Source organism: Anabrus simplex, chromosome 6 (genome assembly GCF_040414725.1).
Source record: "Anabrus simplex isolate iqAnaSimp1 chromosome 6, ASM4041472v1, whole genome shotgun sequence".
Lineage (NCBI taxonomy): Eukaryota > Metazoa > Arthropoda > Insecta > Orthoptera > Tettigoniidae > Anabrus > Anabrus simplex.
The window spans coordinates 49784324-49796547 of NC_090270.1; the positions used below are offsets into that span (position 1 = coordinate 49784324).

The 12224-nt window shown below is 42.4% G+C and overlaps 1 protein-coding gene across 2 annotated transcripts in view; it reads right to left on the reverse strand.

Annotated features, from left to right (window-relative positions):
• Positions 1–12224, reverse strand: part of LOC136875856 (uncharacterized) — a 289779-nt gene that overhangs the window by 110324 nt on the left and 167231 nt on the right. For both annotated transcript variants that reach the window (XM_068228203.1, XM_068228204.1), the window contains exon 13: positions 17–126. In XM_068228203.1, the coding sequence (XP_068084304.1) occupies positions 17–126 (110 nt within the window). The remainder of the gene's footprint in view (positions 1–16; positions 127–12224) is intronic.

Below are 12224 nucleotides of genomic sequence, written 5' to 3' on the forward strand. Positions count from 1 at the left end.
TTCAATATTTCCCTACCTGCTCGTTTGAGGTTCCAGAGTTGATGTTATCTCCTTAATGAGATATTCATTCTTTACACCAACAGAATCACTGGCTGAACTTTCCTCAACAGGGGCTGTCAGAGCCAGCTGAAATTCATTTGAAACTCTTTTAGAATTCTGTAGTGAAACAGAATAACAAATATTTTATTACTGAAGTATTTGCAAAATATTTCACCATACTGAACTATTTTTGGAAACAATATTCAAGTTTTACTAATTTTATTTTCAAATTTATTTCATTTCATACAGGAAGCTGGCTTCCATAAAACAGAATTATTTTTAGTGTACTGTTCTGGACAAATATAAACATAAACTTACCAAATCCAACAATAACCATTCTTAAACCCTTACTGCATAGTGTTGCCATCAGGCAACATATAATTTTTCACCTCTGTAAATGGATTACAGACTATGAATCTCATTGTTGAATCCATATTGACAGCTGAACTACTTACAAAATCTTACAAAAACTATTTTAATCTTCCTAGTCAATACTAGGTATATATTTCTTACGTCCAATTACAACAAAAGTTCACACATAAATAGACATGTTTCGAAAGTTTAATTACGCTGACAGTAATATTTTTATTCTGTTAGCAATTTCATAGTGTGTATAACAGTTTTCAGCAATAAGTGCTGCCAAAGCAGCAGATTTCCTGGGTGAAATGTCTTTTCTCTTCCCTACTTGCTTCACTTTCTTTTGCAAGCTTACAGATTTCTCTTCATATTAAACACAGTCAAGTTTACAGGCTTTATAATGCCTTGATAATGTAGCAAGAGGTATACAAAATGAAAACCAAGCCTAGGTTTACCACAAAAACATAAAATAACACTGTAAATAGAATTGAAAAGCATATGCTCTTCAAGCCTACACTAACACAATTTGGAGGGAAACTGACAACTGTTGCCAACTGTGAAAAATACTGTGAGTTGCCTGAAAGGGAAATCTCTGAGTATCAATCAAGAATGAGGTAACCAGTAAAAACAACCAGGTATTATATTTTTCTTTCCTATTTTTATAGCATAGAACTTAGGAGTAATAAAAATATACATACGTACATCATATATCATCATTATAGACTGTTATGCCTTTCACTGTTCAGTCTGCAAGCCTCTGTGAATTTACTAAATGTCGCCATAACCCCCTATTTGCAACTAGTGATGTGGGCTCATTAAGTTCTATACCTCTTATCTTTAAATCACTAGAAACTGAGTCTAACCATTGTTGTCTTGGTCTCGCTCTACTTCTCCTACCCTCCATAACATAGTCCATTATTCTCCTAGGTGATCTAGCCTCCTCCATCCACCTCACATGACCCAACCACCAAAGCCAGTTTATCCATACAGCTTCATCCATCCAGTTCATTCCTAACTTAGCCTTTATCTCCCCCATTCCGAGTGTCCTCCTGCCATAGTTTCCACCGGCTTGTAACAGCAATCATTCTCGCTGCTCTCATGTCTGTTACTTCTAACTTATGAATAAGATATACTGAGTCCAACCAGCTTTCACTCCTGCAAAGCAAAGCTGGTCTGGAAACAGACCGATGTAAAGATAGTTTTTACCGGGAGCTGACTTCCTTCTCTTACAGAATATTGTTGATCGCAACTGCAAGCTCACTGCATTAGCCTTACTGTACCTTGATTCAATCTCACTTGAAATTATCTACCTGTTCCTGCTTTGTATCACCAATCTGGCATCAATTTAGTTTTCAAAAGGCTAATTTTCATACCATACTCATTGCACTTATTTTCAAGTTTCAATATAATAGACTGCAGGCTTTCGGCACAATCAGCCATTAAGACCAAGACGTCAGCAGGCCAGAGTGCTTACTACATTTCCACCTAACTGAATCCCTCCTTGCCACTTTATACCTTTCAGCAGATGATCCATGGAAACTACGAATAACAAAGGTGAAAGATTACAGCCTTGTCTAACCCCTATAAGTACCCTGAACCAAAAAATCCTTCTACTCTTCAACTCTCACTGCAACCCAATTGTCAACATAAATGCCTTTGATTGATTTTAATAATCTACCCTAAATCCCATAGTCCCCCAGTATGGCGAACATCTTTTCCCTCTCTCGTGTACCGATGGCTCGAACCGGCGGACTGTCAGATGAACGGCAGCCGAGATTCGATTTCAGGGTATGAAGGGAAGCAGGCTAGTGTAAGAATATTAACCAGTAATACGGAACATCTTGTAGTGCCAGAGCATTTGTGTATTAATTATATTGAGAGTTTAATAATTGGAAGGAAGAAGAAACATTTTGTAAGTTAAAAGTAGTGGAGAGTCTTAGTCAGGCAGAGCGTTTGCGAAACACACCTACAATAACACGTTTACAGCAAAGGATGTTTGCTTATTGACAAGCAGAGTCTAATAGCTGGTACTAGAGCACTTGGCTCGCCGACAAAGAGATCAAAGCCAGTACAGTTGCACTCTAGCAATGACAGAGAGACAAAAGTACAAAGAAAAAGATAGAGATAGTAGTGCCCAGAGAGCAGCACCTACTGGGACAAATAGCTCATAATAGTAATTAAGGGTGCCACCTAGCAAGGCGAATAGATAGGTAACGCCCATGGACTAACCACTACGGTAGTGGGAAGGGACCGACCTTTGCTTGAAGGAGAGCAGATATAAACCCTAAGCCAAGATGGCGCGGGGTTCTCTCTCGATCAGTGATCGGTGCTCTCTTGACCAGGCTCTTTTGAGCAGTCATTCGTGACAATGAAGTTGTACATACGTGCCGCAGGGCAGAATTCGGACTTAGTGCATAGCAGTAGGCTAGGCTCATGAAGCAAGCTCTCGTCAGACCAACATATTCAGAACCTGTACATATATTTGTACATAGTGTGTATAGTCATCCTGAGTAATAAAGGACAGTGATTTTACTTCATCTATTATTTTGGGAGTTGCGGGACAGAGTTTGTACCTACATTTTACCTCCCTACATAACCGCTCGGCAAGACAGGTAATACGCCAACATCAACGGTCGGTGACCAACCTACTAGAACGTCTCACAGGACAGGTAGGTCACAACAGGCCTAATTATTGTTGTCAGGTAGTGCAGGGTCCCAAGTTCGATTCTCAAACAGAGTCAACTCACCGAAATAACGTGAGAGAACCGCGACTTTGTAGAAGATTGTCCATGTGAGAAAACCGTGACTTCGCAGAAGATTGTCCGAACCGCGCTACCGCGTCGCTTTAGTTCGAGTGCTGTGTATCACAGAAGAGGAGCATCACTACCGCAGCCTACTAAGCCAGCCCAGAAGAGGGGTAGCAGTCCAGCAGCAGACAACACCATCCAGTGGATGAAGCAGCACTATAGCCAACTACTCATCAAGCCCAGGAGTGAAGCAGCATTGAAGACATAAGGTAAGCTGAACATTAATTCAAATGGCATGACGAAATAGTTCAGTACCAGCAGATCAAGGCACTGAGATGCTTGGGGACGAAGAATCAGTAAGTATGAGTGGGCCTTTTTTAAAAGTAGCAGAAGGACATCGCCTCATTGGACGAGAGTTTGATGGCAGTCAGCCAGACAGATTGCATGAGTTTACAGCAAATGTAGATGCTGCTGTTCATATGATTAAGGATGAGGATCAAGAGTTATTTTTTAAGTATATATTAATAAAGATTACGGGTAAGGCCAGAGATAAATTATTGGTCAGACGTGTTATACTTAATTGGGAGAGAGCTAAGCGGGCATTAACAGAATATTATGGCCAGCAGGGCACACCAGATTTGTACATATGTCAAATGTTCCAAACAGCGCAGGACCCGTGAGAAACAGTCAGAAATTGGGCACATAAAATAGAGACATTGTCAGCTTCTTTTAGAGAGGCAATACTTGAAGATGAACTGGAAGATCGCAACACACAATTAAGAATTACGAGAAAAATATGTGTACCTAGTTTCATACAAGGGTTAGCCAATCCTCGAATACAAGCCAGAGTACAGTCATGTAAGGGCATCACTTTTGAAAAAGCAGTTGCAGTAGCACGACACGAAGAAACCGTAATATTGTCAAAGAAGGCACGAGAAGGCCTACAACACAATTGTAGCTCAGGGTTTAGCAAGCGCAGGCCAGAACAGGAGCGATGTGTAGCACCAAAGTGGCCTACCAAGCCAACACATGCTGCTACAACTGTAATAAAGAAGGCCACATAGCAAGGAATTGTAAGAACACTGGAATGCTCACACCACACAGGCTGCTAGATCCAACACAGCTACAGGGGTCACAACCAATAAGCTAAAACGTCGCTATTGTGGGAAGCCAAGGCACACTGAACGTGAATGTAGGAAGAAACAAAGAGACAAGGAAACCGAGGTACACATGACCAAAAACAGGGTCAGGTGAAAACAGAACGTGTTATCGCTGCGGCCGCAAAGGGCACATACAGGTGAACTGTCGACAAGGTGCACACATCCTGGTGATGTGAGCGGATAGCCGTAGGTGCTATTAATGTGGCCAACAGGGCCATATTCAAAGAAATTGCTGGAGAGCCCAAAGCAAGTCCACGGGCAGCAGGGCCATGAAAGGCCAAACTCAAAGTGAACGCATAGGGGCAGGGCCGTAAAATACCGAGCCCAATGTGAATATTGTGATAGGTGGTCACACCAAACTCAAGACTGTTGGTTCAGAATGGGGGGCGCGGCAGTACGCATGCCACAAAAGCCACAGAGTCAGCAAACTAGAACAGGCCCGTAGCAAAGGGACAGTTATGGAGGCGCACAGACAAAAAGGTCCCAAGAGTTCTGATGTGGAAGGCACAGTATTAATCCAGGTTGTGAACCAAGAAGGGCTGTTGAGATTCTTGATAGATACTGCGTCCGATGTCAGCCTGGTAAAGAGGCAATCGGTACCCAAGGACAACCTGATTGTCAGGATTGAACCAACTGAATTAATGGGCATAAGTAAAGGGAAAATTTACAGCCAGGGTACTGTACGATTTGCTGTTCGAAATACAAGTCACACATTTTATGTCGTAGGGAATGACTTTCAATTAACACAGGATGGTATAGTTGGATGAGACATCCTGACAGATAGCATGATTGATTATAAAGAAGGCCATGTCACCATAAGAGGGCAACTATCCTATGGGGGCACGAGAGACGAAGCTAATCTGTCTCGAACCAAGGACCCAGAAGGTCGTTGTCATAGAAGTAGACAGAAATCTACCATTGGGGATTATTGAGAAGGAAGAGGTAATACCAGAGGTGTACCTCGCAGGGTGCCTGACCAATTTTTTTTTTTTGCTGTTTGTTTTACGTTGCACCGACACAGATATGTCTTACGGCGATGATGGGACTGGAAAGGCCTAGGAATGGGAAGGAAGCGTTTGTGGCCTTAGTTAAGGTACAGCCCCAGCATTTGCCAGGTGTGAAAATGGGAAACCACGGAAAACCATGTTCAGGGCTGCCGTCAGTGGGGTTCGAACCCACTTTCTCCCAAATACTGGATACTGGCCGCACTTAAGCGACTGCAGCTATCGAGCTTGGTGTTGACCAAATCAAAGCACAATGAAGCGGTGGTTAGCATGATGAATACCACTGAACAAGAGATGACTTTATGCAGTCCATGAGTGCACATACAGGAGGTAGATAAGACCTGCCTAGCACAAGTGCAGAAGGTAGAGCAGAACAGTAGAGTGGCAAATGGGGAACCGGACACTCAGAAGTCCCGACCACAACGAGTAATAGACTGTCTGCGAGTTGATTACCTCACGCAGGTAGATAAAGAAGGGATATGCGCCATCTATGCCGAGTACAATGATATCTTCCATCTTGAGGGAGACAAACTGACTTACACTGATGTACTACAGCATGAAATCACTACACCCCAAAATCAACCCCTGATTAATGTAAGACCATATAGACTTCCCAAAGCACAAAAAGGGGAAATACAAGCCCGGATAGACAAGATGCTAAGTGATGAGATAATCACACCTAGCGTATCTGGTTGGAATGCACCTTTGCTCTTAATACCAAAGAAATTAGACATCTCAGGGAAACAGAAATGGAGGGTCATGATAGATATTAGAAAATTGAACGAGATAATGATAGGAACCAATTATCCCCTCCCGATAATTTTGGAACTATTAAATGCCCTTGGCAAGGCAAGATATTTTTCAACTCTAGATCTCGCGAGTGGCTATCACCAGGTGCTACTGAAACCTGAAGGCAGGCCAAAGACGGCATTCTTTGCACTAGGGTGCAAGTATGAATTAAAAAAAATGACAATGGGTTTGAAAGACGTGCCAGCCACGTTTACAAGGCTGATGAATGCTGTACTAACAGGACTAATAGGTATCAAATGTTTATGTTACCTGGATGACGTCATTGTGTACGGTAGCTCAATCCAGGAGCACAACGCGTAGTTGGATGTATTTCAAAGACTGAGAGAGAACACGTTGAAACTCCAGCCAGATAAGTGTGAATTCCTAAGAACCAAGGTAGCGTTCCTAGGACATATGATTACTGATGAAGGTGTTTTACCAGACCCACGTAAGGTACAGGCTGTTAAGGATTTTCCGAGGCTGACTACTAGCCGCCATATCAAGCAGTTCTGCAGACTGAGTGGATATTATAGGAAATTCATACCTAACTACAGTAAAATCGTGAAACCACTATATCAGTTAGTGAAGAAGGATGCTCCCTTTGTGTGGGGAGATGATCAGGAACAAGCATTCCAAACACTGAAGCAAAAGTTAACTAAGAAACCTATACTACAGTATATGGACTTTGAAAAACCATTCATTGTTACCACTGATGCAGCAATGAAGCGGTTGGGGCAGTAGTGTCACAAGGAGCTATTGGGAAAGATCTTCAATTGCCTATGCTAATATAATGCTTAATAAGGCAGAAATAAATTACAGCATAACTGAGAAAGAATTGTTGGCAATAGTGGGGGCAGTGAAATACTTCAGGCCGTACTTGTTTGGGAGAAAATTTACTGTTGTGATCGACCACAAGCCGTTGAAGTGGGTTTTCAACATACAGGATCCATTTTCACGCCTGCTAAAGTTCAGGCTGAAGCTAGCAGATTACGATTTCAAGGTGGTGGTGGTGGTGGTGATTTTTGTTTTAAGAGGAAGTACAACGAGGTAATCATCCTCTCTGAACAAATAAGTGGAAATGAAATTTAAAATATAAAACAAAATTATTTATTCAACAATCAAATTTGGAAACGCAGTACAAAATAAAACAAAAAACAATTATAGAATTAGGCCGAAAAGGTTACTAATGTATCAAAAGGGAACATACTTTCCCTAAGTAACAGTACACTTGTAATTTATATGCCCTTGATAAGTCCACTGTCGCACATAAAGTGGATGACGAGATCAGCAGTAGTCGCGTCATCATCTAGTATGCGTTTGAGTATTTCCTGCAGGCCGAGGCTCCGTCTTAGGCCAGAGAGATCAGTGCACTCTGCGAGGATGTGGGCCACGGTGAAGTCGGCACCACAAGAACACACTGGGGGGTCTTCCCTCTTCAGGAGATAAGAGTGCGTGAATTGTAAATGACCTATCCTCAGCCTGCACAGTACTATGGCCTCTCTCCGTGAAGGTCGGAAAGAGGACCGCCACACGGTAGTTGTCTTCTTAATTGCTCTCAGCTTGTTGGGATTTCGGATATCTAGCCACTCCGATTCCCAAGACGCCAAGATGGTTCGACGTAGCTGAGAACAAATATCCTTAGCAGGTACATTGACTGGTCTTGGAGGTAAAAATACAGCATCCTTTGCAGCTTCATCGGCAAGTTCGTTTCCCGCAATCCCAACGTGGCTTGGTAGCCACACGAAAGTGATTCTGGCGCCAGCATCCATTAACCTGGCTAGAAGGTCATGTATCTGCTGTACCAGTGGGTGTTGTGAGAAACACGTTTCAACAGACTGCAGAGAGCTTAATGAATCGGTACAGATAAGAAAGTGGCTTCTTTCGTCACGCAGTGCAAACTACAGAGCCTCTAAGATGGCATAAAGCTCTGCAGTATACACGCTACATACTTTAGGAAGTGAGATCTTTGTGCTCATATCATCAACGACGAAAGAGCAACCAACATTATCTCTGATTTTAGAACCATCCATGAAGGTCAGTCTCGCAGCCGGATATTGGTGAACGAAGTCCTGGAAATACCTCCGATAAACGGAGGAATCCGTGTTCACCTTGGGTCCACAGAGCAGATCTAGACATATATCCGGTTGCGGAACCAACCACGGAGGTACCTCGCTAAGAGTTTGTTCAAGACAACCACCGATATTGATATTCAAATCATGACACAAGCTATCAATCTGAAACCCAACCGGCCGTGTGGCATTCGGCCGGTCTTGGCACCGCTGGTGATATTCGGTACGATAGATGCATTGATACCTTGGATGTAGCGGCATGTCACGAATATGGCAGCGTACGTGAGGAGTAACTGCTGCCTCCTTATCCGTAAAGATGGAACTCCTGCTTTAGTGAGTAGGCTGGGAATGGGGCTAGTATGGAAATCTCAAGGTCATATACAGGCAGGGCAAGTGGAACTGCAATGCTAATGCTCTAAGTAGGAATCCCACTGAACCCAAATGCCAAACGTGAGTGGTTAACTCGGCTAAACACAGGTATCATCAGAAGACAACAGGAGAAAGTCAGACCTCAGACGAGAGTAGAGAGGAGGTACTGTCTTCAAAACCCGAGGACGCTATGGCAGAGGGACTTGAAGCAGATAGTAGCGAGGTTTCCGAGGACACTAACGCTAGCGCTATGTATGCACATGTCCCTCCTGCCAAAAGAATAAGGGGACCAGACCAGATGTCACGGTCTTTGAGAAGATATCCCTAGACGTAGTTGGACCTCTTCCGGTGATGGAGGCTGGAAACAGGTACATTCTGACATGCGAAGATCAGCTATCGAAGTACCCAGTTGTGAGTGCCATGCCCAACCAAGAGGCATAAACTGTGGCACGGGCGCTAATTAATAATGTGAAAAGTATCTATGGAATACCAGAGCAGATTCTCACTGACCAGGGCAGTAATTTCATGAGTGATATGTTCAAGGCGCTGTGTAAAACACTGCGCATTAGGAAAATGCATACTACGGCCTTTAGGCCGCATTACATGTTATAAAGCTCATTTTAGGTGAATAACAGTTATAACACCAGACTCAGAGCCAACAGACGGGCAGCAACCAACTCAACAGTAGATAACAAATAACAACTTCCACTTACAAAAAACTTATTTCTGCATCTACTGACATTTTCTGGCAAGGTTTCAGCCATTTTATTACCTACCGGTGCTAACGGCCACTTACAATTTTTCAATAGACGCTTCTGCCTCACTTGCTGACGAATTTCATCAGCAGCCTTGAAAAGATTGTATTCATGACAACCAAGTTTATGCTTGTGTTCACGCCCTCATGTCGTTGGCTTTATATTATTACCACTTTGATTTTCCAATAATATTTTATATGAACTGTTTTAATTAGAATATTAATAGAAGAAGTTTTAGTCTCCGACAAGATTATAGTTTAATCATAAGACAGTTTTCTATTAGCATCTTTATATTTTATCTCTTTTCACATTTTTATGTTCCGAATTTTAATAACGGACTAAACTTTTAACTTCCACTTTTTATTTTAGTTGTAGATTGTATTTAACTTCCACTTTTAATTTAGTTGTATTTTTGATGATTGTATTTAGGCTGAAGATGCCCTTAATTGAGGACGAAACATGTCCCATGTAACTAAGAATCTAATTATGTAACCACTATAAGTGAAAATATAAGTATTGAATAGGTGGAATAAATAAAAACACCTTTATTATTGTTGAACCTTTAGGCCGCACTTGAACGGTAGTGTAGAAAGATCCCATAAGGTGCTCACAAAGTACCTAAGGCATTATGTCTGGTCATGCCCTGGTACCGTTATAGTCAGAAAAGAACAAGAGCTGACCAAGGGAGGTCAGATAGGATAGATGAAAGCGAGAAGCCTGACAAAAGTAAGTGGAAGCAAAGGCAGGACTCGGCTAAGGGCCCCATGGTCACCAACCCATGCTCCCAAGCTCAGAGCCCCTGGAGCCCCTTTTATTTCCCTTTTATAACCATGGGTGTTATTCTACTGCCCCCACCTACAGGGGTAGCCATCTAAGAACCCAAAAAAACTCATCAAGGGGCGATAGCCCATCATCATCAGTCTACGTGAAGGATTAAGATGGGAGAGTTCTCACTTTAGACACTGAAATAGTGAAAAGGTGAAGACTATTTTGAGAAATTTATGAATGAAGGAATTCAGCAAGAATACAAAGAGGAAGAAGACTGCCAGGAGGAAATGGAGGAGTTCTCAGAGGATGAGGTAGAGAAGGAGCTAAGAAAAATGGGCAGTGGTAAACCACCAGTCCAGACAACATACCAGTCAAGACCTTTAAATTATTTGGCTCACTTAACGTGCAGTTCATGACTGCATTTTGAGCAAGCAGAAGATACCAGATGCCTGGAGGAAAAGTGTAACAGTGCTAGTATATAAGACAAGGCTGTGCACAATCTACAGTCCATTCAAGCTCATGAGTCACTGTATGAAGTAGGTAGAGAGACTCGAAGAGGGCCAGCTTCACAAAAGGCTGGAGACAAGAGATTACAGAAAACCAACTGGGGTTCACAAAAAGCTGGGGAACAACAGATGGGATTGTTATGAACTGTGCAAGAGGTACATTGCGAGTTCCAGAAACCCCTGGATTCCGTTTTCATTGACCTTGAGGAGGCCTATGATCACATTCCATGTCTCACCTGGGAAAGCCTCAAGAAACAGAAAGTACCACATCGTCACATTGCAATCATTCAAGGTATATACGAGGGTAGCAACATGAGAGTGAGAAGAGCAGCTGGAGTGATTGACCTGTTCACCATATGGAATGGCCTCCATAAGGTGTCAAGCCCTGTTACCATTACTTTTTAACCTCATCATGGAAATCATGATGTGACGAATCCAGTGTCAAGCACCAACAAGTTTACTCTTTGTAGATGACATCATGCTTGTCTCAAAGACCAGAAGAGAAACCCAGGAGAGCTAAAAAAGTGGGTGGAAGCATTGGAATGTGAAGGTCGGAAAGTAAATGAAAGGAAAATTGAGTGCATGGAATGCAACAGGCATGAGGATGGCATAGGTGACGCTGACCTTGTTACAAATGAGAAGTACCTCAGGAGTGTGCTCAACCAGAATGGTGGAAGCAAGAAGAATGTCAAAGCAAGAATCCAGGCATGTTGGGGTAAATTTAGAGAGATGTCAAGTTTGTTTGCAGACAAAAACTATCTAAAAAAAATAAGGAGAAAGGTGTATAAACAAGTTGTAAGATCAAGCATAATGTATGGCTCAGTGTGCTGGGCATTAAGAAACAAGGAAGAGAAGATGTTCCACTCCGCAGAAATGAGAATGCTTAGGAGAATAGCAGGTGTCACCCTTGCAGATTGTATAAGGAATGAGGACGTTTAAGTAAAAACGAAATCCACAAGCATTATCAACAAGGTATGGTATGGCCATGTGCAAAGAAGGAAGAGTAATGCAGGAGCAGAGGGAGGAAGAAGAGGCCGTGGAACTGTCGAGTCACCGATCCCACAAAAGGGAAGAATTCTTTTCACCAGCTCTCATTGCATCAGCAACTGTATACCATATACACCTTCCTTCTGAGTCTGTGGAGTTATCTAGTGAAACTTACATATTATTTTGTATCAAAGTATCCTAAATATTACAAATCAAATCTGGTGACTATAGTTTTGTCAAGATGCAGACTCATTAAAGAAAGTAGAAATATGCACATGTGCATTTTGTACAAAGGCCATAATGAAATAAATGAGCAACAATTCTTTAATCAATATTCATCGAAATATGATACCTAAGCACATCATTGCAAGTTTACAGACTACCATAACATTCCGAAGTCTTCTTGTTCCTAGCATTTTACCACTGGCATAGGGTCCACTGTTCTAATCTTGGCTGACCATTTTACAAGATCTTGGGCATCATGTGGTCTTAAGTCCAGACTCTTCATATCAGCATTCACTGTGTCATGCCAGCGCTGCTTTGGACTTCTGCATGTTTGTTGCCCATTAATTTCAAAGGTGTGGGTGAAATTGACAACTATTTCAGGTGCAGCACGCAGGACGTGACCGTACCATTGGAGACGTTTTTCCCGTGCCTTCTCAGTGACGGGTGCA